Consider the following 24,880-nt stretch of genomic DNA (forward strand, 5'->3'; position numbering starts at 1 on the left):
AATAGGATACTCTATCTTGGGCCTCCTAATAGAACAATAATGTATTATATGTTTAGCAGGATTTTATTAAGAACAAGATATCAAAATTCAGATGATCAGATTTGATAAACTTAAGCTTTGATCTTCTCCCCTTTATGCTGATAAGATTTCTAAAATGCCATTATGTTTGCTTTAAATATTATTTCAGGATTGTAAGGGTACAAATTTGGAATAGTTCAAACAGATCCTTAATTTGATCTTAAACATGAATTGTTACTCAAAAAGATGACCAGACAAAGGTACCAGAAGCAACACACACAAAATGCTAGAGGAACTCAGGGGGTCAGAGAGCATCTATGGAAATGAATAAACAGTCGATGTTTCAGGCCAAGACTCTTCTTCAGGACTGGAAAGGGAGGAGGAAGATGTCAGAGTAAAAAGGTGGGGGGAGGGGAAGAAGATTGGATAGAAGGTGATAGGCAAAGCCAGGTGTGTAGAAAAGATAAAGGCTGAAGAGGAGGGAATTGGAATGGAGAGGAGAGTGGACCATGGGAGAAAGGGAAGAAGGAGGGGACCCAGGGGAGGAGATAGGCAGGTGAGAAGAGGTAAGAGGCCAGACTGGGGAACAGAAGAAAAGGGGAGGGGAGAGGAATTTTTTTTAAATTGGAAGGAGAAATCGACATTCAGGCCATCAGGTTGGAGGATACCCAGACCGAATATAAGGTGTTGCTACTTCACCCTGAGGATGGCTTCATTGTGGCATAAGAGGAGGCCGTGGGCCAACATGTCAGAATGGGAATTAAAAAGTTTGGCCACCGGGGAAGTTCCACTTCTGGCAGATAGAGCGCAGCTGCTTGACGAAGCGGTCCCACAATTTATGACGGGTCTCACCAATGTAAAAAAGGCCACATTGGGAGCACTGGACACAATAGAACAGCGGTCTCCACCCACCGGGCCGCAAAGCATGTGCTACCGGGCTGCGAGGAAACGATAGGAGTCAGCTGCATCTTTTCCTCATTCCCTGTCACGCACTGGTGAACTTGAACATAGGGTTGCCAACTGTCCCGTATTTGCCGGGACATCCCGTATATTGAGCTAAATTGGTTTGTCCCATAAGGGACCGCCCTTGTCCCGTATTTCCCCCGCTAAGGTAGAGCGTTCCTATGAAATGGTGTGAAGCGAAGAAGCAATTACTATTAACTTATATGGGAAAAATTTTTGAGCGTTCCCAGACCCAAAAAATAACCTAACAAATCATACCAAATAACACATAAAACTGAAAATAATACCACTAACATATAGTAAAAACAGGAATGATATGACAAATACACAGCCTATATAAAGTAGAAATAATGTATGTACAGTATAGTTGAGAAGATGAAGGCAAAACCGATTTGTGGGGAAAAATTAGCATGTACGCGCATGTGCACACGCAATGCTTCATGGTCATTGTAGTCTTTCCTGGGGTAAAGTGCCCCGGGATTTGACTGCTACTTTTGTCCCTTATTTGGGCGTGAGAAAGTTGGCGACCTTAACTGTAAAAGACATGTTCAGGTGAGTTTAACCCTACTTGAACACCACCCACCCCTCCACCCCCCACCCCCCCGAGTTGGCCAGTCCGCAAGAATATCGTCAATATTAGACCGGTCCGCGGTGCAAAAAAGGTTGGGGACCCCTGCAATAGAAGACCCCAGAAGATACCCAATAGAAGACCCAGAAGATGCACAGTGAGGTGTAGCCTTACCAGGAAGGACTGTCTGGGGCCCTGAATAGAGGAGAGGGAAGAGGTGAGTGGGCAGGTGTGGCTGTTAGGCTGCTTGCAGGGGTAAGTGCCGGGAGGTGATTAGAGGGGAGAGACAAATGGACAAGGGAATCACAAGGGGAGAAATCCTTGCAGAAAGTGGAGAGGGGAAGGCAAAGTATATTTGGAGGTCGGATCCCTTTGGAGAAGGCAGAAGTTGCAGAGGATGATGTGTTTGATGCAGAAGCTCATGGGGTGGTAGGTAAACACAAGAGGTACCACAAAAAGTACCATAAGCACTTTCTGTACCATAATATATTTCAAACACTGATGCCTAATACTTATGCTATAGGGATGCAAAGATCTAGCTTTCAGAAAAATAAAATAGCTCAAATGTGTTCAATAACATTTTTTCGATGATTACTAAATTAACTGAGAACTTTGCTTCGTCACAATATTCCTGACAACCATTTAAGTTAATGGTTATTCAAGTGATTACGTAAAAATGATGGTAGTGCTATTTCTATCTATAAATTTTAAATTTTGGACATTCCTGGAAGCTGAATTGTAGTTTTAACATTCAATTCTGTACAGTAGTCCTGTCCACAAAAGAAAGTTATGCTAAAAAATGCAGTGTTAAAATTTTCAAAGGGATCTTCCTTTCTGATAATCCAACTTTAACTTATACAGTGCCTATAAAAAGTATTCATCCCCCTTAAAAGTTTTCATGTTTTATTGTTTTACAACTTTGAATAACAGTAGATTTACTTTGGCTTCTTTTGACACTGATCAACAGAAAAAGACTCATTCATTCTGACACGAAAACAGATTTCTACAAAGTGATCTAAATTAATTACAAATATAAATCACAAAATAATTGTTTGCATAAGTATTCACTCACTTTAATATGACGCACCAAATCATCAATAGTGCAGCCAATTGGATTTGGAAGCCAGATAATTAGTTAAAAAGAGATCACCTGTGTGCAGTCAAGGTGTTTCAATTGATCGTAGTAAAAGTACACCTGTATGTGGAAGGTCTGACTGCTGGTGAGTTAGTATCCTGGCAAAAACTACACCATAAAGACAAGAGAATACTCCAGGCAAATCCATGAAAAGGTTATTGAAAAGCACAAGTCAGGAGATGGATACAAGAAAATTTCGAAGTCACTGAATATCCCCTGGAGTACAGTTAAGTCAATCGTCAAGAAATGGAAAGAATATGGCACAGCTGTAAATCTGCCTAGAGCAGGCCATCCTCAAAAACTGAGTGACCACGCAAGGGGACTAATGAGGGAGGCTACCATGACACCTATGACAACTCTGGAGGAGTTACAAGCTTCAGTGGCTGAGATGGGAGAGACTGTGCATACAACAATTGTTGCCTGGGTGCTTCACCAGGCGCAGCTTTATAGGAGAGTGGCAAAGAGAAAGCCACTGTTGGAAAAAAGACTCACATGAAATCTTGGTTATAATTTGTCAGAAAAGTTATAGGTCAGATGGAAAAAGGTTCTATGGTCTGATGAAACCAAAAATGGGCTTTTTGACCATTAGACTAAACACTATGATTGGCGTAACCAAACACTGCACATCATTAAAAACACACCATCTCTACTGTGAATCACGGTGGTGGCTGCATCACGCTGTGGAGATTCCCTCACTGCAGCAGGCCCTGGAAGGCTTGTGAAGGTAGAGGGTAAACTGAATGCAGCAAAATACAGGGAAATCCTGGAGGGAAACCTGCAGCAGTCTGCAAGAGAACCACGACTTAGGAGAAGATTTGTTATCCAGCAAGACAATGACCCCAAGCATAAAATTAAAGCTACACAGGAATGGGTTAAAAGCAACAAAGTTAATGTCCTGGAGTGGCCAAGTCAGAGTCCAAATCTCAACCCAATTGAGGATTTGTGGCTGAACTTAAAGGGCTGTTCACGCATGATCCCCATGCAATCTGACGGAGCTTGAGCAGTTTTGTAAAGAATGGGGGAAAATAGCAGTGTCCAGATGTGCAAAGCTAATAGAGACCTATCCACACAGACTCAAGGCCGTAATTTACCAAAGGGGCATCTACTAAATACTGATTTGAAGGGGATGAGTAATAATGCAATTATTTTGTGTTTAATAATTGTAATAAATTTAGACCAATTTGTAGAAATTTGTTTTCATTTTGACATGAAAGAGTCTTTTCTGTTGATCAGTGTCAAAAAAGCCAAATTAAATCCACTGCGATTCAATGTTGTAAAACAATAAAACATGAAAACTTCCAAGTAGGGTGAATACTTTTTAAAGGGGCTGTATTTTTAATGAGATGACAAGCAACCAGAGAAAAAAAAAATGTAGTTAGAAGTTATACATACCGAAATGCTTTGCATGCCTTTAAAGGGGTAGCCTCAAATCCAATGGGACAGAAGTAATGATTCTGGCAATGATATATAAAAGCCATTGATTCATCCTTCAGGCCTTGAGTTAACTTCAGTAAGGCACCTTCAGCTGCAACAGAGATATTATTCCAAATACAACTATATTAGATGACTCCATAAACACTCTCATGAGTTAAAACAAATTGATAAATGATCAGATTATTTTTAATTGCCATCTAATGCCTGGCTTGAGAAAATGTTGCCTTCTGGACTTTCTACTTGTGAGTCCTAATTGGAATGGCACTTCTATGTATGTTTAACGAGAAATGTTTTTGCCGCTGCCTGTAAGGAGTTTGTATGTTCTCCCCATGACTGCGTGCCCTGGTTTCCCCCCACGTTCCAAAAATGTACTGGTTGGTAGGCTAATTGGTCATTGTAAATTAGGCTAGGATTAAATGGAGGGATTGCTGGACGGCACGGCTTGAAGGGCCTACAGCATGCTAGATCTCAATAAATAAATAAATAAATAAATAAAGTGCTCAGCCTTACAAAGCTCACATGAAAGAAAATCAATTGGCATGACATTGAAGAACATATCTGGAACTTCAAGCAGAAACCAGCTAGTTTAGGAGAAGGGAGCAAAAGGAGCAAATAATTTTAGAAAAATGTGGATGAAGTCAGGTCAGAAGGCTACATCTCAAAAACACAGTTCCCACCAAGAGACCAGTAGATTAAGACTTTTGAGAGTTTGTAGAGAGCTGCTGTTGAAAGCTAAACCAGAAAACGCTGAATATACTCAATTGGTCCACTAGACACCATGAAAGAGAAACAAACTCCACCACGCAGCTCTTTTCTTTCTGCTGCCATCAGACAGAAGGTACAAATTCCTCAGGACTCACACCACCAGATTAAGAACAGTGGCTACTCCTCAAACATCAGACTCATAAACAAAAGGGGATAACTACACTCATTTATTGAGATGATCCCACAACCAATGATCTCACGTTAAAGACTCTTTATCTTGTTATTTCATACTCTCATTTTTGATTGCTATTTATTTATAGTTGCATTTCAACAGTTTGTTGTTCTATGCTCTCATTCTTTCATTGAACCTGTTTAATTACTGGTCTATAGATTTGTTCAGTATGCCCGCAGGAAAAAGATCTCAGGGTTGTATGTGGTGACATGTATGTACTGATAATAAATTTTACTTTGAATTTTGAAGTTAATATTTTAAGGTTGATAACCTTTTATTGGAATTAGCAAAAGTTAGAAAACAAACATGTTTTAGATTGTAGTGGAGTGGAAGGAGTGGAAAAAGAACAAAAAGAATGCCTGTGGTAGGGTGGAGGAGGTTGTCATCTGCAATTAATCTGTCTGGATGTGGTACAAGTTAGAGGGAGAATAATGGAGAGAGTTAGTATATACAGTGGTTATAAAAAGTCATCCACCTGTCACTAGAAAGAAAACACTCTGGCTTGCATCATCATTTGTATCCGTTCTGGAGTTCAGCAACTTATTTAATAAGAGCTGAATGTATAGTGCCTATAAACGCTATTCACCCTCCTTGGAAGTTTTCATGTTTTATTGTTTTACAACATTGAATTGTAGTGGATTTAATTTGGCTTTTTTGACATTGATCGACAGAAAAGATTCTTGTGTCAAAGTAAACACAAATTTCACTAAAAATTGGTCTGAATTTATTACAATTATTAAACACAAAATAATTGATTGCATTATTACTCATCCTCTTCAAGTCAGTATTTAGTAGATACACCTTTGGCAGCAATTACAGCTTTGAGTCTGTGTGGATAGGTCTCTATCAGCTTTGCACATCTCGACACTGCAAATTTTCCCCATTCTTCTTCACAAAACTGCCCAAGCTCTTGTCAGATTGCATGGGAATCATGAGCGAACAGCCCTTTACAAGTCCAACTACAAATTCTCAATGGAATTGAGGTCTGGACTCTGTCCTGGCCCCTCAGGACATTCACTTCCTTGTTTTTAAGCCATTCCTGTGCAGCTTTGGCTTTATGCTTGGGGTCATTGTCTTGCTGGAAAACAAATCTTCTCCCAAGTTGCAGTTCTCTTGCAGATTGCATCAGGTTTCCCTCCAGGATTTCCCAGTACCTTGCTGCATTCATTTTACTCTCTACCTTCACAAACCTTCCAGGGTCTGCTGCAGTGAAGCATCCCCAAAGCAAGATGCAGCCAACACCATGCTTCATGGTAGGGATGGTGTGTTTTTGATGATGTGCGGTGTTTGGCTTACACCAATCATAGTGTTTAGTCTGATGGCCAAAAAGCTCAATTTTGGTTTCATCAGACCATTCAACCTTCTTCCAGCTGACTTCAGAGTCTCCCACATGTCTTCTGGCAAACTCTAGCTGAGATTTTATTTGAGTTTTTTTCCAGCAGTGGCTTTCTCTTTGCCACTCTCCCATAAAGTTGCGACTGGTGAAGCCCCCTGGCAACAGTTGTATTGACAGTCACTCCCATCTGAGCCACTAAGCTGGAGAAACTTGCCATTGCTCCAAAGTTGTTGGTGGCTTCCTTCATTCATCCCCTTCTTGCATGGTTACTCAGTTTTTGAGGAGAGTCTGCTCTAGGCAGATTTACAGCTGTGCCATATTCTTTCCATTTCTTGATGATTGACTTAACTGTACTCCAAGGAATAGGAATCAGAACTGTACTCGGAAATTTTCTTGTATCCATTTCCTGACTTGTGCTTTTCAATAACCTTTTCATGGAGTTGATTGGAGTCTTCATGCTGTAATTTTTGCTAGGATACTGACTTACCAGCATATGGACCTTCCAGATACCAGTGTAGTTTTACCACATCAATTGAAATACCTTGACAGCACACAGGTCTCCAAAAACAGATCTCCATTTAACTAATTATGTGACTTCTAAAACCAATTGGCTGTACCAGTGATGATTTGGTGTGCTATATTAAAGGGGATGAATACTTATGCAATCAATTATTTTGTGTTTTATATTAGTAATCACTTTGTAGAGATCTGTTTTCACTTTGACACGAAAGGGTCTTTTTCCCTGTTGATCAGTGTTAAAAAGCCAAATTAAATCCACTGAGATTCAATGTTGTAACACAATAAAACATGAAAACTTCCCGGGGGGGGGAGGTGAATACTTTTTATAGGCACTGTATATATGAACTGAGAGATAAAGAACAGAGGTGTTGCTGGAAATCATAAATTAAAAGTGTAAACATGAGAAATTCTGCAGATGCTGGAATCCAAAGTAACACACACAAAATGCTGGAGAGACTCAGCAGGTCAGGCAGCATCTATAGAAATGAATGTTTCAGGCCAAGACCCTTCTTCAGGACTGGAAAGGAAAAGGAAAGACTCCAGAATAAAAAGGTGGGGAGGAGGGGGTTGAAGGAGAATAGCTAGAAGGTGATAGGCAAAGCCAGGTGGGTAGGAAAGGTAAAGGGCCACTTTGGCAGCTGGAATGGAGATGCTGAATGAAGCGGTCCCCCAACTTACAGTGGGCCTCATCAATGTAGAGGAAACTGTATGGGAGCACTGGACCCAACAGATTTGCAGGTGAAGTGTTGCCTCACCAGGAAGGACTATTTGGGGCCCTGAATGAAGGTAAGCAAGGAGGTGAATGGGTAGGTGTAGCACTTAGACTGCTTGCAGGGTTAAGTGCCAGGAAGGAGATTAGTAGAGAGTGATGAATGCATGGAGGGAGCAATCCCTGCAGAAAGCAAGGGGGTGGGGAGGTAAAAAGATGTTGATGGTAGGTTCCCTTTAGAGATGGTGGAAGTTGCAGAGAATGATGTGTTGGAATGAGATAGCTCACAGGTAATAGGTATGGAACTCTATCACTGTTAAGGTGGTGGGAAGATGGGGTAAGCGTGGATGTTCAGGAAATGGAGGAGATATGGGTGAAAGTAGTATCAATGGTAGAGGAAAGGAAAGCCTGTTCTTTGAAGGAGGAGGACATGTCCTGGAAAGAGAAATCACATCCTGGGAACAGATATGGCAGAGGAGGAGGAACTGAGAAATGGGAATAACATTTTTACAGGAGATAGGGTAGGAAGAGGTATAGTCAAGATAACCGTGGGGATCAGTAGGTTTGTAAAAGATGTTGGTCGACAGTTTGTCTCCAGAGATGAGACAGAGATTGAGAAAAGAGAGGTGGTGTCAGAAGTGGACCATGAATTTAGGGGCAAGGTGGAAGTTGGAGGCAAAGTTGATTAAATTTTTGGGCTCAGCACGGGCGCATGAAGCAGCACCAATACAGTCAATGTAGTGGAGGAGGAGCTGGAGAGCATTACAGGGGAAGGCTTGGAACGTGGATTGTTTTACATAGCCAACAAAAAAGCAGGCATAGCTGGGGCCATGCAAGTGCCCAAGGCTACCTCTAAAGTCTGGAGAAAGTTGGAGGAGCCAAGGAAAAATCATTGAGGTTGAGGACCAGTTCTGCCAGACTGAGGAGGGTTGTGGTGGAGGATAACTGGTTGTTTCTTTTATTGAGAAAGAAGCAGACAGCTTTAAAGCCTTTTTGATGTGGTATAGAAATGTACAGGGACTGAACATCTATGGTGAAAGTGAAGCGATCAAGGCCAGAGAATTGTAAGTTAATGAGGAGATTGAGAGCATTGAGAAGTGTCATTGATGTAGGTCAGAAGGGACTGAACCAAGGGGAACAGAATGAAGTTGAGGTAGGTGGGCAAGAGTTCAGTGGGTCAGGAGCAGGCAGAGACAATGGGCAGTCAGGTTTTCCTAGATGTGAAAGGTTATCCACCAAAAATGTTAATTGTTTTCTCCTGACAGATCTTATTTGACCCATTGAATAATTCTAAGATTTATTTGTTTTTAATTTCAGATTTTCAGCATTTGCAGCTTTTTTACTTTTTGACTGCTACAATAAAGTACAAATTGTTTTCTGTGCAATGTTATTGAGATGAATCACTTGACAAAAAATATAATCTGAACCCCCATCATACCCATACTACAGCTCACCTCAAACTTGCAATTTGAAAAAGATATTTGGCAAATAAATATCATGACTAAAAAATGATCCAATAAAAATTAATACTTAATTTTATACATTCTGCAGCATACTAATATGTACACATTTTATAACTTCAGAAGATGCAGCATTAACAGACTAAAAAATGTTTAAATAGGAAAAATAAAATGCTTAAATTACCAGTTTCTCCAGCTGTTCTGTTTTTTCCATGGGGTTTGTACAGAACATAGGAACAGCCTCTCATATGAAAATGCTCATTAAGCTGTCTAAACCATCTGTGAAAATATAGAGTTTAAGTAGATTTTAAATAAATAATCATTCAAATTGAAATGAATTTAGTTTAATTTTGGTAGAAATATTTTTCAGGCTAATGATATTGTGGTAACATTACCTCTACAATCTAGGTCAATTTTAGTAACTTTCTTCCTCATTTTTGAATGCGAGACAAATTGCTACTGCTGTATAAAATTGTGAATTTTGTGCATAAAACTGTGATCTAAAACAAGTTCTCCAAGTGAAATTAATTAATAATTGCTCAGAATGAAATATTGTTGCACTCCATACTGAATGTAGGAACATTATCCTACCATACACTACTTTAGCATGTGCCTCTCCTCATTGGATCCTCCTGAGCCAAAACCACAAATTTCCCACGCTAACCTTGTCTACTCCCACAACTATGGTCACTCCGCTTAAAACTAACTTCTTTATACTGGCCCTTGCCAACTGTATAATGAAACAATGATCTTAAGCCTGCTGAAAGTCCCAAAAGGCCCTGCTTGCTTTTGACAAGCAATGACTTGAATGATCTCAAAATCTTGAATTTAGTTTAATCTTATTTACTTAAAAAAACTGATCAAATAACTACGTTCACCACATGAACACACTATAACCACTTTATCATGATTTTTTTCTCCCCTGTAAGCTTAAAAGAACCACAAGTAATACGTCACAAATTCTCCAGTAAAATTGTTCATTAATTTCATTTTTTAGAATATTCCAAAAATGTTTTGTAGCTGTTAAATTGTGAGTCAAAAGCTGTTAAAATTTATATTGTTCACAAATTCTCATTAATAAAAAAATTTGTACAAAATAGGCATGAAAATTAAACTTGTTAACAGCATGAATGAACAAATCTTACTGTAGTGGGGCATAACTACTAACACTTAATTATGCCCCACTTTGCTACATTCTAATCTTCTCTCATAAAATCACCTTGCAGTAAAATTGAAGTTAGTTAAATTCGATTCTAAGGCAGTAAGATGAATGGCAGAATGTGGCAAAGGAAGAGTCTACACCAATTTGATTTTTTAAAAAATGAGCGTTTATATTGAATAACTTCAACATAGTGCATAATAAACTTGTTAATTTGACCATTTTTATTTTCATCACATGACTACAAAGTATCCAGGACATCTTCAAGGAGCGGTGTCTCAGAAAGGCAGCACCCAGGGCATGCCCTTTTGTCACTGTTACCATTAGGTAGGAGGTACAGAAGCCTCACGGCACACACTCAGTGATTCAGGAACAGCTTCATCCCCTCTGCCATCCAATTCCTAAATGGACATTGAACCCTTGAACACTACCTCACTTTTTTATTATATATTATTTTTGTTTTTTTGCATGATTTTTAATCTATTCAATATACGTACTACTGAAATTGATTTACTTATTATTTATTATTTTTTTCTTCTATATTACATATTGCATTGAACTGCTGCTGCTAAATTAACAAATTTCACGACACATGCCGGTGATAATAAACCTGATTCTGATTCTGAAGTTCTTAAAATCATACTGGATGGAACAACCAAATTTTGATGAAAAACACTTTGGCACTGCTATAAAACAGAAAAAAGTATTAGTCATCAAAAAAAATTTCGCTGTGATAAGAATTGGTGCAACTAATTTGATTGTAACTTATGACACAGAATAGTAGAAACAACAGCTTAATCTTTCAGAGAAACATGATGGTTGTATGTTTGAAGGAGATATATAGAGAAATGTAACAGATAAAATTGATGAAGGGGGATAAAAGGAGAGAGCACCGAGTTTTTGGCAAAATGATCATTCTGATCAAAGTGACAGATTTGGAGAAAGAATTCCAAAATAAGAGTAGTTCTACAACCTACGGTGGAGTATAAGTTAAAATAGATGTTATATTGTGGAAATTGTTTTGAATTTTGTCATTTGGTTTCTTCTTTGCTAGTTGGTCCATCTTCTATAGCTTACCTCATTAGTGTTGCATTTCCTGTAAAGGGCCCAAATTTAATATCTTCAAAGGGCTGGCGAAAACCCAAGATATGCAAAGCCTCCTCCTGTGTAATTGGTGGAAGACTGTAGAAAACACACAAAAATATTTGTATTATACTAATCAGCAACAGTATGTTTTAGAAATATTTATGAAAAGTGCTGATTTTTTGTACCACAATTAAACAGACTTTACTTCTAAATATTGCAGTGAATATTGCTTTGTCAAAGGCAAGTCGTGCCTTACGAGCCAGATTGAATTTTTTGAGGATGTGACTAAACACAGTGATGAAAGTAGAGCAGTAGATGTAGTGTATATGGATTTCAGCAAGGCATTTTATAAGGTACTCCATGCAAGGCTTATTGAGAAAGTAAGGAGGCATGGGATCCAATGGAACATTGCTTTGTGGCTTCAGAATTGGCTTGCGCACAAAAGGCAAAGAGTGGTTGTAGATGGTCATATTCTACATGGAGGTTGGTGACCAGTGGTGTGCCTCTGGGATCTGTTCTGGGACCCCTTCTCTTCGTTATTTTTACAAATGATCTGGATGAAGAAGTGGAGGGATGGGCTAGTAAATTTGCTGATGACACAAAGGTTAGAGGTGTTGTGGATAGTGTGGAGGGTTGTCAGAGGTTACAGCGGGACATCGATAAGATGCAAAACTGGGCTGAAAAGTGGCAGATGGAGTTCAACCCAGATAAGTGTGAGTTCGTTCATTTTGCTAGGTGAAATATGATGGCAGAATATAATATTAATTGTAAGACTCTTGGCAGTGTAGAGAATCAGAGGGATCTTGGAGTCTGAGTCCATAGGACATTCAAAGCTGCTGCGTAGGTTGACTCTGTGGTTAAGAAAGCATACGGTGTATTGGCATTCATCAACCGTGTGATTGAGTTTAAGAGCCAAGAGGTAATGTTACAGCTGTACAGGACCCTGGTCAGACCCCACTTGGAGTACTATGCTCATTTCTGATCACCTCACTACAGGAAGGATATGGAATCCATAGAAAGGGTGCAGAGGAGATTTACAAGGATGTTGCCTGGATTGGGGAGCATGCCTTACAAGAACAGGTTGACTGAACTCGGCCTTTTTTCCTTGGAGCGACAGAGGATGAGAGGCGACCTGAGATGTTTAAGATGATAGGGTGTATAAGATGATGAGAGGCGTTGATCGTGTGGATAGTCAGAGGCTTTTCCCCAGGGCTGAAATGGCTATCATGAGAGGGCAGAGTTTTAAGGTGCTTAGAAGTAGGTACAGAGGAGATTTTTTTTTTAAAAAACGCAGAGAGTGGTGAGTGCATGGAATGGGCTGCCGGCAACAGTGGTGGAGGCGGATACGATAGGGTCTTTTAAGAGATTCCTGGATAGGTCCATGGAGCTTAGAAAAATATAGGGCTACAGGTAACTTCTGAAGTAATTTCTAAACTAAGTACATGTTCAGCACAGCATTGTTGTCCGAAGGGCCTGTATTGTGCTGGAGTTTTTCGATGTTTCTATCTAGGCTTTTCAACGTTCAAAAGGTTTCAATGAGATCCCCTGGCGTCCTTCTACATTCCAGTGAGTACAGACCCACAGCTGTCAAACATTTCTCCTATGATAACCTTTTTATTCCCAGAATCATCCTTGTGAACCACCTCTGGACTCTTTCCAATGCCAGCACATCTTTTCTTAGATAACGAGCCCAAAACTGTTCACAATACTCAAGGTGAGGCCTCACCAGTGCCTTATAAAGCCTCAGCATCACATCCCTGCTCTTGTATTCTAGACCTCTTGAAATGAATGCTAACATTGCATTTGCCTTCCTCACCACTGACTCAACCTGCAAGTTAACCTTTAGGGTGTTCTGCACAAGGACTGGCATCTCAGATTTTGGATTTTCTCCCTGTTTAGAAGAAATAGACTGCACATAGAATAAGAATGCAGGAAATTTTGCACTATTGCTTGCAATGGAGATTCTCTCTCAAGACAATACAGGATGGTCTGTTCAGGTTATCATTACATTTTTTTTCCAGATACATGTTTAACAAGATCTTCCATGCTTTTTGATTCCAGTCATTTTCCTGTAACATCACAGAATTTCTTGCAAAGATATTTCATCTCTGGAGTGCCATCTTTTGTCACAGCATTTGCTGTCCTTTCACCTTTACCCCTTTGAGAGTACCTCTAACAAGATGTCTACTATAATGGCTCCTGCATCTGAGAAATATCACTGATATGAAATATTGACTCTACTTTTTTCTCTACATAGGTGACATCAGGTTGGCTAAATGTTTCCAAGATTTAATTTTGATTTCATATTTTTAAACAATCATCACATTTTGCTTTCTGTATTAAGGTTAGGGATGTTGTAATGTTCAGTGGTTCAGCTTTAAAATGCATCAACAGAAATTAGATCAAGGTATGAAACTTCATCTTAGCGTCACAAATGGCTTATTTCAGTATTTATTTTTGGTTGAATTCAGGAATTACATTTTACTTTTAGTAGTGTTCAGCAAAACTGGATATTTTCAGTTGGGTAAAAACTCCACTGAAGAGATGCATAATCCCTTAGTACAATTAAATAAATGTAGCTAATAAACTTGTAATATTCCAGACTCTTCATTATTTACTACAGAAATTCTTCATTGTTCCCCCCCCAGATATAAAAATACCTTCTGCACATCACACCATTTTTGGCCATACTTTTTCTTCCATGGCATCTTTCCCCACTGTTACACTAATGATAAGTGTATCCCAAAAACAAATGAGATTGATCAATGTGCTTCACAAGAACTTTGAAAGTCATTCTCTAAGCAAATTGAAAGAAAATGTAGTTTCTGCATGGTTGATGTAGGAATGGCAGACCAATTGAATAACTACTTTGGTTCTGTCTCCACTAAGGAGGACATAAATAATCTTCCGGAAATAGTAGGGGACAGAGGGTCCAGTGAGATGGAGGAACTGAGCGAAATACATGTTAGTAGGGAAGTGGTGTTAGGTAAATTGAAGGGATTAAAGGCAGATAAATCCCCAGGGCCAGATGGTCTGCATCCCAGAGTGCTTAAGGAAGTAGCCCAAGAAATAGTGGATGCATTACTGATCATTTTTCAAAACTCTTTAGATTCTGGGGTGGCTAATGTAAACCCACTTTTTAAAAAAGGAGGGCGAGAGAAACTGGGGAATTATAGACCGGTTAGCCTAACATCGGTGGTGGGGAAAATGCTGGAGTCAGTTATCAAAGATGTGATAACAGCACATTTGGAAAGCGGTGAAATCATCGGACAAGTCAGCATGGATTTGTGAAAGGAAAATCATGTCTGACGAATCTCAGAATTTTTTGAGGATGTAACTAGCAGAGTGGATAGGGGAGAACCAGTGGATGTGGTATATTTGGATTTTCAAAAGGCTGTTGACAAGGTCCCACACAGGAGATTAGTGTGCAAACTTAAAGCACACGGTATTGGGGGTAAGGTATTGATGTGGATAGAGACTTGGTTGGCCGACAGGAAGCAAAGAGTGGGAATAAACAGGATTTTTTCAGAATGGCAGGTAGTGACTAGTGCGGTACCGCAGGGCTCAGTGCTGGGACCCCAGTTGTTTACAATATATATTAATGACTTAGACGAGGGAATTAAATGCAGCATCTCCAAGTTTGCGGATGACACGAAGCCAGGTGGCAGTGTTAGCTGTGAGGAGGATGCTAAGAGGATGCAGGGTGACTTGGATAGGTTAGGTGAGTGGGCAAATTCATGGCAGATGCAATTTAATGTGGATAAATGTGAGGTTATCCACTTTGGTGGCAAAAACAGGAAAACAGATTATTATCTGAATGGTAGCTGATTAGGAAAAGGGGAGGCGCAACGAGACCTGGGTGTCATTATACACCAGTCATTGAAAGTGGGCATGTAGGTACAGCAGGCGGTGAAAAAGGCGAATGGTATGCTGGCATTTATAGCAAGAGGATTCGAGTACAGGAGCAGGGTGGTACTACTGCAGTTGTACAAGGCCTTGGTAAGACCACACCTGGAGTATTGTGTGCAGTTTTGGTCCCCTAATCTGAGGAAAGACATTCTTGCCATAGAAGGAGTACAAAAAAGGTTCACCAGATTGATTCCTGGGATGGCAGGACTTTCATATGAGGAAAGACTGGATCGACTAGGCTTATACTCTTTGGAATTTAGAAGATTGAGTGGGGATCTTATTGAAATGTATAAAATCCTAAAGAGATTGGACAGGCTAGATGCAGGAAGATTGTTCCCGATGTTGGGGAAGTCCAGAACGAGGGGTGACAGTTTGAGGATAAAGGGGAAGCCTTTTAGGACTGAGATTAAGAAAAACTTCTTCACACAGAGAGTGGTCCATCTGTGGAATTCTCTGCCATAGGAAACAGTTGAGGCCAGTTCATTGGCTATATTTAAGAGGGAGTTAGATATGGCCCTCGTGGCTAAAGGGATCAAGGGGTATGGAGGGAAGGCTGGTACAGGGTTCTGAGTTGGATGATCAGCCATGATCATACTGAATGGTGGTGCATGCTCAAAGGGCCGAATGGCCTACTCCTGCACCTATTTTCTATGTTTCTATGTTGCCAATACCATATTTTATTTGGTTAAAAAGAACATTTCCTGGTTGGTCTTTGGGGATGGATGGATGGATTTTTCTTCCATTTTTACTTGATTAAATCTAAAAAAAAACTTGAGCCCTTATACACTATGTTGTTACAGTGACAGAAATTCCCAGAACTTCTGATGCTGGATATAAAATAAAACTAAAAGAACAAAGATAATGATAATCCACATCAGGAAAGCATAACTGCACCTTCCTGTTCCACAGGTACTAAATAGGTAGTTCCAGCATGAAACCAAAGAGGATATTCCACATGAAGTCTTGTATTGTGGGCGACTGATGCAATACCTGTAATAGGACAAGACAGAGAAGAAGTAAAATTCTTTCTTTTCAAATCTTTTTATTACTTTTTTCCAAAATAAACACGAGTACATCGAAGTAAACAACACTTACAATGTCTCAAGAAAAAAAAACATTATATAAAGATTGAAAAAAATTTTGTGATGGAAAAAAAACCCTAGTAAGCAAGAAAAGTGGGAAAAAAGAAAAATCCCCCAGCAAAAAAGAAAGTACCAAAAAAAATTTACAATTAGATTGTGGAGAATCCATCAATTAACTCAAATGATAATAACCAGCAAATGAATCCCATCTTTTCTCAAAATCAAACATAGGTTCAAAGTTTCGACTTCTAATTTTCTCCAAACTAAGACATAGCATCACTTGAGAGAACCATTGTGTCAAAGTAGTAAAATTAGTATTGCAGCATTCTTATTTATGTTCTATTAAAATGTGTGACTGTGAAATGCTTTACAAATATAAAAAAAAACAAGGATTATATTCAAACACATGACATACAAATTTCATGGCCGAACAACTTTAATAACAAACTTTTAGATGAATCTGGAGTTAATATTCATAACTTAAATCAAAACCTTTCTTTAACCACTGGTTTCCTCTGGTTATTCTATTAAAAAAAATCCACAATTCCATCCCTCATCTCTACATTCTTCTGAATATGATTGTTTACCCCCCATCACCTGCCCACTTCCCTTTAACCCAACCACACGAGCAACCACGACCTTCAGACACCTAAATCCTATGCAATGGATTTATCTTTCACAATACCTTGGTTTGGCCTCTTGCCAGAAATGTTTATGGCTTAGGATGAGGGAATGTAGAAAATAGGATTGACTATGGACAACATGGATTTGTCAAAGCAAAATCAGGCCTGTTTTGTACTGTACATCTGTAAAAGCTTTCTGAAGTTGTAACTAGCAGAATAAATAAGGGAGTGAGTGAATATGGACCATATTAACTTCCAAATAGCCTTTGATAAAAAGTGCCACATATGAGGTTATTAGGCAAAATTACAGCACTTGGTTTTGGGAATATCATACCAACCTTAATGTCTTCATGTGCAAACATAAGCAAAAAATATCTGTTTAATCTCCCCCTTTTTTTTTCTCCAGTAGAAGATTTCAACAAACTTTGAAACCTGAGCATTTGTGCTTTCCTCTGCAACTGAATGTTTGATTTACACATCAGGAGACCTCAATCAGTGCTAATCCATAATAATCTCCTTCTTGCTGAATATCAGCACAAGTGCATCTCAATGATGCTGGCTGAGCCCAATGCTTAACTCTCCTTACACTCATGGGGTTTGTGCTTGGGCACAGCTCAAACGTCTCATCAGTAAGTTTGCCAATAACACCACTGTTGTTGGTGGAATCTCAGATGGTGATGAGGAGGCATACAGGATTGAGATCAGCTGGTTGAGTGACGTCACAGCAAGTCCTCGTTGAAGGGCCACACACCAATACGCTTTGAAGGTTCAGCAGCTTTATGTACTTGGGCATCAACATCTCAGATGATCGATCCTGGATTCAGCATATTAATGCAATCACGAAGGCAAGCCAGTGGTTATACTTAACAAAAAGTTTGAGGAGATTTGGTATATCACCAAAGATTCCAGCAAATTTCTACAAATGTACGGTGGAGAGCATTCTGTCTGGTTGCATCACTACAAAGTTTGACAACTCCAATGTGCAGGATCAAAAGATCGTAGTGGATCATAGACGCACTCCCAACCCTCCCCATTATCAAGTACATCTTCAATGGCAGTAACCTCAAGAAGGCAGCATCCATTATAAAGAACCCTTAACCATCTGGAACATGCCCTCTTCTCATCACTACCATCAGAGAGGTACAGAATCCTGAAGACCCATACTTAAATGTTTTAGGAACAGTTTAATCCACTCCGACATAAAATTCCTGTTTCACATTTTTCATTTATTGCAACATTGTTTTACACTATACTTAGTGTTTTATATTGTACTGCTGCTACAAAACAACAAATTTCAGAACATAAATCAATGCCAATAAACCTAATTCTGATTCTTATTTACAATTATCCCACAGTTAAGTGCTCCGGATCCAGGTGATAGATTTTGCTCTTTGAAGTTATCCTCTATAAGTACCCATTCATACTCTTCTGAAGCACTTAATGAATTCTTAATGTAATCAACCGCACAGCAGCAGAAGGTTACGAAAAGGAGTAGATTACTCATGACAACCATATACATATCAGTAGTGTAATACCCCTGGTTTAAGACCATGCTTTATTTTATTAATAGTTATACTGTTGGATATTTTATTTTTGGCAGATTTTCTCAAAATGCAATAAGTGTTCCTTTAATTACATTCTACAATTGAGTAATTCAGTTGATTGTTAAGTTAGGCTTGTTTTAATTAACAATAGGATTTGTCTTGTTAACATTTTGGCCAATAAGATGCCCTGGAACATTCTAAAGGGATGGGGAAGTGGGTAGCTATTCTCTGGAGAGAGTGCAGGAGTTTTGGAGGAAGAAGGAGAAAGAAGGAAAATGGAAAAAGACAACAAAGATAGCAGAAGAACATGAACTCATTTGGAAGGACATTTGCTGAAAAATCCTCATGCAGACAGCGGTCTCACAGAGAATGCACAGATAACTTTTAATTAGTCAGTTATCACGACCTTGGAGAAAGTTCGAGGCGACTTGTATTTGGACATTCTTTAGATATTTATGTTTCGCTTGTTATGTGCACACTTTAGGCTAATTTATATATGGGTAATTGTCCAGACCTCTGTTTTGCACTTGAAGGACAGCAATGTGGACATGAAGGCGAAGGAGATCCATGACTGTCAGGCTATGTGCGCATGTGCGAGCAGGAGACAGGACAGCCAGTCATTCGGTGCACTTGGAGTTTGAGACACAGGACCCCGTGATCGGTTAGCCTGGGTGTCAATAACTAAGATCAAAGCCTGAAAATCAATTAGAAGTCCGAAAGTCGTAGCCCAATGGCTGAAGCCCACAGGCCTGTCCTGGAGTTGGAGGGCTGACTGTATGTGAGGGTGGGAAAGAGGAAAGAGGCATATTTTGTTGTTGTTTTCTTGCTTGTTGCATTGTGTTTTGTTGTGTTCTACACTGATCTGCGGAGCATTTTGGGCATGATATGTTGGCACCGGAATGTGTGGGTACACTTACAGACAGCCAGCACAACCTTAGGTGCAACCTTGCACTGTGTTTCGATGTGCATATGATAAATAAATCTGAATCTGAACCTTACTGTTATCCTTGTGCTCCAATCTCTGTTCAGAATTCTGTAAAACTTTTAAAAGATAATCTAAAAGTTGTGACTTTTATTTCTGGATTAGCATCTATGAAAATTTGTCAGTGTAATCTTACAATGTCACTGTTGTTGAACACTAGGAAACCCTGATTGCAAAGGGTGTCAGAAAGGCAGAACTGCAAGTTTGAAAGAGATCATGGATATTTGTGGGCAGACTTCTTCCAGGCTTATTGGCATGTTCTGTCACTTTTGTTGCCACAGAAAAGCTTTCATCCACAAAAGTGAAAAAGCAGCAGGAAAACACAGCATCTGCAAGACTGAGGTGTTGCAATTAATTAGAGCCCAATTTAATTTAAGAAAAAAAAAACAGACAAAAGATTTAGGGAAAGGGAGGAATTAAAATTTAAACAATTGGGTAAGTCTTAATTTTCACCTGTCGATGATTACAATGTTTACATTTGTTTTTCAGATGTGTGAAATAAGCAACAAGTTGATGCTTATGAATATCCTGTAAAAAGTCACAAATCAATGCTGCCTAACAGTTTTCAACATACAAGACCAATGTTCTTCTCAAGTACTACTGTTAACAATAAAAATAGTGAAAATTCCATCTTGTTGAAGATAGCACAATAATTATTTAGCACCAGAGTTACTTTAGAGGAGGAATAGAGGATGAAATTGCATATATTATTTATCATTGTAAAAGATCTAAATACTGTTAAGTATTATTACAAGTATTAATATTCATTCTTCTGGCTCCACTCATAACAGGAGAGTAAAACACACAAATAGCTAGGGATATAAGAGAATGAAAGATCTGAACCAGAGATGTTCTACATTGGGCCAACTGCAAAATAATATGATGAATAAAAATAATAGGATTGCAAAATCAAAAGAATTTTTAAAAATTAAAAAAAAGTGCCTATAAAAAGTATTCACTCCCCTTGGAAGTTTCCATGTTTTATTGCTTTACATTGAATCACAGTGGATTTAATTTTACTTTTTTTGACACTGATCGACAGAAAAAGACTCTTTCATGTCAAAGTGAAAAATGATCTCTACAAAGTGATCTAAATTAATTCCAAATATAAAACACAAAATATTTAATTGCACAAGTATTCACCCCCTTTAATATGACACACCAAACCATTAGTGGTGCAGCCAAATGGTTTTAAAAGTCACATAATTAGTTAAATGGAGATCACCATGTGCAGTCAAAGTGTTTCAATTGATTGCAGTAAAAGTACACCTGTATCTAGAAGGTTCAACTGCTGGTGAGCCAGTATCCAGTCAAAAATTACACCATGAAGACGACAGAATACTCTAAGCAACTCCGCAAAAAGGTTATTCAAAAGCACAAGTCGGGAGATGGATACAAGAAAATCTCCAAGTCACTGAATGTCCCTTGGAGTGCAGTTAAATCAATCATCAAGAAATGGAAAGAATGTGGCACAGCTGTAAATCTGCATAGAGCAGGCCATCCTCAAAAACTGAGCAAGAAGGGGATGAGTAAGGGAAGCCACCAAGAGACCTAGGACAACTTTGGAAGAGTTACAAGCTTCAGTGGCTGAGATGGGAGAGACTGTGCATACAACAGTTGCCCTGGTGCTTCACCAGTCACAGCTTTATGGGAGAGTGGCAAAGAGAAAGCCATCGTTGGAAAAAAAACTCTCATGAAATCTTGGCTAGATTTTGCCGGAAGGCATGTGGGAGTCTCTGAAGTCAGCTGGAAGATGATTCAGTGGTCTAATGAAACAAAAATGAGCTTTTTGGCCATCATACTAAAGGTTACGTTTGGAGTATGCCAAACAACGCACATCTTCAAAAACATGATTCCCTACCATGAAGCATGGTGTCAGTTGCATCATGCTGTGGGGATGCTTCACTGTAGCAGGCCCTGGAAAGCTTGTGAAGGTAAAATGAATGCAGCAAAATACAGGGAAATCCTGGAGAAAAACCTGATGCAATCTGCAAGAGAACTGTGACTTGGGAAAAGATTTGTTTTCCAGCAAGACAATGACCCCAAGCATAAAGCCAAAGCTACACGGGAATGGCTTAAAAACAACCAAGTTAATGACTTGCAGTGGCCAAGTCAGAGTCCAGACCTCAATCCAATTGAGAATTTGTGGCTGGACTTAAAGGGTGTTCACTCATGATCCCAATGCAATCTGACAGAGCTTGAGCAGTTTTGTAAAGAATGTAGAAAAATTGCAGTGTCCAGATGTACAAAGCTAATAGAGAACTATCCACACAGACTCAAGGCTGTAATTGCTGAAAAAGATGCCTCTACAAAACACTGACTTGAAGGAGGCGAGTAATTATGCAATCAATTATTTTGTGTTTAATAATTGTAATAAATTTCGTCAATTTTTAATGAAATTTGTTTCCTTTGACACGAAAGAGTCTTTTCTGTTGTTCAGTGTCAAAAAAGCCAAATGAAAGCCACCTTGATTCAATGTTGTAAAACAATAAAACAGGAAACGTTCCAAGGAGGAGTGAATACAGCTCATACTAATTTAGTTGCTGAAGTCTGGAATGGATACACTTAGGTGATGCAAGCCAGAGTGTTTTCTGTCTCGTGACAGGCAGATGACCTTTTATGCCTGGGTCCCTTTTACTCCTACATTGAGACTTACTTTAAACTCAAGATAGGCACATGAATAAAGTTTCCCCCACTATAACAGATTAATATGGTAGGACTAAGAAGGAAAGGCACAAAAATCAGAGAGAAAAGATGAGGAAACAAAAGAATAAAAAGGAATCCTTTATTTTAATGAAATTGCAAAACTTTGGTACATCCTCATAGATTCAAACAGGCAATCCAAACTTTGTCTGTAAAATCACGACTCTTGAAACTGCATGGAGGTCTTAGGTACTCTTATCAGCATTGTTCCCTACACCAACACAAATGTTAGTAAATAAAATATATAGCCATCAGTCCCTTTGTATGAGTTTGTGCACAAACAACCCCTATATTTGCTTAAATTAATATTAAATGCACTTAAAAATTATCAGATGTAGTAAAACAATATAATGAAATTTAGAGCAACACACACAAAATGCTGGAGGAACCTAGCAGGTTGGGCAGCATCTATGGAAATGAATATACATTGGCGGTTTGGACAGAGACCCTTCATCAGGACTTGCTATAAAAGATTTATAGTGAGTCCTATAATAAAAATTAATAATTAGATTTAATGACATTTATTTTGCTGTGTGCAATAAGTCACATAAACACAAGGAACAGAGGTGGCCATTTTATTGTGGCAGTCACAAAATATCCAACTACAAGTTACCTACTATACTGCATCAAGATAATTTCAGAAGTCAATAAACTGATGCTATTCTAATGATTTGCACTAAAAGTTAGAAACTGTGGTCTAGTTTTTAATTGTGAGCACAATAAAGAATAGAATTTTAATTCTGAATAAATATTATTGCAAATTAACAAAATTGAAATGCATTATTCTATAAGCAATATATTTTTAAAATTCCTTGTAATTATAAAACAGAACTATACAGTGTAGGAGCATGCCCTTTGGCCCACAATATACATGTCGACCATGATGCCACTCCAAATTAATCCATATCCCACCATTCCCTGCTTGTTCATGTGTCTACCCAAATCCCTCTCAAATGTTACTATTGTATCTGCTTTCACCATTTCCCTCAGCATGATGTTTCAGGCTCCTTTTCAAAACCTCCATATCCTTTCTGTAATACGGTGACCAAGTGTCACGCAATATTTTAAAAGTGGCCTAATTAAAGTTTTATGCAACTGCAACACGACTTCTTGACTTTTATAATCAATGACTCAAACATTGAAGGCAAACATGCATTAGGGCTTTTTTTAACCACCCTATCTACAGCTGCAGATACTGGAATGTATAACAAAAAAAAATGCTGGAAATACCAAACATATCAGGTAACATCTGTATAAAGAGAAAATCAGGGTTAATGTTTCACATTAATAACCTTTCATTAAAAATCAGAAAAATTATAATTCAAACACATCTTAAGTGGCAGAAAAGAGAGAGGGAGGCAGGGGTTGGGAGGGGGAAGAGACGAGGGGAATATCTGTGACTAAATGGAGACTAAGAGACATGGAATAAAGCAAGTACTGGTGGAGGTCCTCTCCATAAATGGTGCCTGGATGGTGGTATTCCCCTTCATAGATGCTGACTGATTTGCTGAGTTCCTCCAGCATTTGAGAGGTTGGTGAAGACTTGTTAATTGCAGATAACTCTCTGAAGAAGATGAACTCGTTTATACATAATGCTTTTATTGTAGTAAAGTATCCCAAAGCTGTAAACAATTTAGGCAAGTACAACCTTCATATTTCAATAGTAATCAAATATGTAGTGCCCAACTAAAATGCAAAATGATGTAAGGCCATTGAAAGCAAATTTACAGTAAAAATTGATAAAAACACTGACCATCTCCGAAGATCCAAAACTTTGCGCTGTTTCATTTCTTCCAGAACTGTATATGGAGAAGAATCATTTTTTTTGTTGTATTTCTCAAGTGGTGTAATCTTTTTTGTACTTTGCTTCTTCAGGCTACCTGTAAATAAATAAATAAATAAAACATTCTTGTATATGTCATAAAATTATTGGAATGCAATTCTACACGGGTTTAGCAGATCCAAGTTCTCAAAGCCACAACTTTATGCACATTGAATAGCAGACTGCGCAAGCGTCATACATAGGATATGAGTGAAGGGCATACAAACTAGATGCCAATTTTTACCCCAATTGATGTAAATGTACTGTCTTTACAAATGAACATTTTCAAGCAATTACGTTATAGAAATCCTCAACTGATATCATTTAATATAGCTGAAAATATTGTCAGAACTTATGTTAAAAATTATTGAATGAAAGAAATGCAAGCAGGTGAGAATTATAAAAATCTATTGCAAACCAAGGACTTTTAATAAAAATGAGCCTAAGTTGGTCTTATAAATAACTATAAAATACAAAATTGCCGAGAATTTTTGTTCTGTAATTGTGACAGAATTGGTAACAGGGAGATGTGTGGGAATAAGATTGATGGAAATATTCCATGAGGCAGCATTAACTCCTAAGAACAGGAGCAAAATTAGGCCATTGGGCTCATTGAGTCAGCTCCACCATTCCATTCCATCATGGCTGATCTATTATCGGCCTCAATCCCATTCTCTTGCCTTCGGTCTATAACCAAGTGCACCCTTATTAATCAAAAACCTATCAACATCTGCTTTAAATATACCCAATGATTTGGCCTCCAGAGCTGTTTGCGGCAATGAATTCTAGATTCAGCACCCACTAATGAAATTACACCTCATCTCCATTCTTAAAGGAAGTCCTTCTACCCTGAGGCTTTGCTCTCTGGTCCTAAACTTCCCACTATAGGAA

General features: G+C 38.7%; 2 protein-coding genes across 4 annotated transcripts in view; one reads left to right on the top strand and one right to left on the bottom strand.

Moving 5' to 3' along the window:
* zgc:172121 (uncharacterized protein LOC337599 homolog) overlaps nt 1-23,908 on the top strand; it is a 70,071-nt gene extending 46,163 nt beyond the window's left edge. The window contains exon 9 of one of the 3 annotated variants that reach the window (XM_063053780.1): nt 19,954-23,908. The gene's annotated coding sequence lies outside the window, so the exon portion shown is untranslated. Of the gene's footprint in view, nt 1-17,344; nt 18,994-19,953 lie in introns of those variants that run through there. The other 2 variants (XM_063053778.1, XM_063053779.1) reach the window with 2 other exon arrangements.
* Nucleotides 1-24,880, bottom strand: part of ercc5 (excision repair cross-complementation group 5) — a 138,443-nt gene that overhangs the window by 99,051 nt on the left and 14,512 nt on the right. Inside the window, exons 3-7 of the mRNA XM_063054889.1 lie at nt 23,921-24,047; nt 16,128-16,223; nt 11,316-11,420; nt 9,264-9,358; nt 4,077-4,209 (exon numbers count right to left, since the gene is read on the bottom strand). Coding sequence (XP_062910959.1) covers nt 4,077-4,209; nt 9,264-9,358; nt 11,316-11,420; nt 16,128-16,223; nt 23,921-24,047 — 556 coding nt within the window. The remainder of the gene's footprint in view (nt 1-4,076; nt 4,210-9,263; nt 9,359-11,315; nt 11,421-16,127; nt 16,224-23,920; nt 24,048-24,880) is intronic.

The sequence above is a fragment of the Mobula hypostoma genome, chromosome 7 (assembly GCF_963921235.1).
Source record: "Mobula hypostoma chromosome 7, sMobHyp1.1, whole genome shotgun sequence".
NCBI classification, from domain to species: Eukaryota; Metazoa; Chordata; class Chondrichthyes; order Myliobatiformes; family Myliobatidae; genus Mobula; species Mobula hypostoma.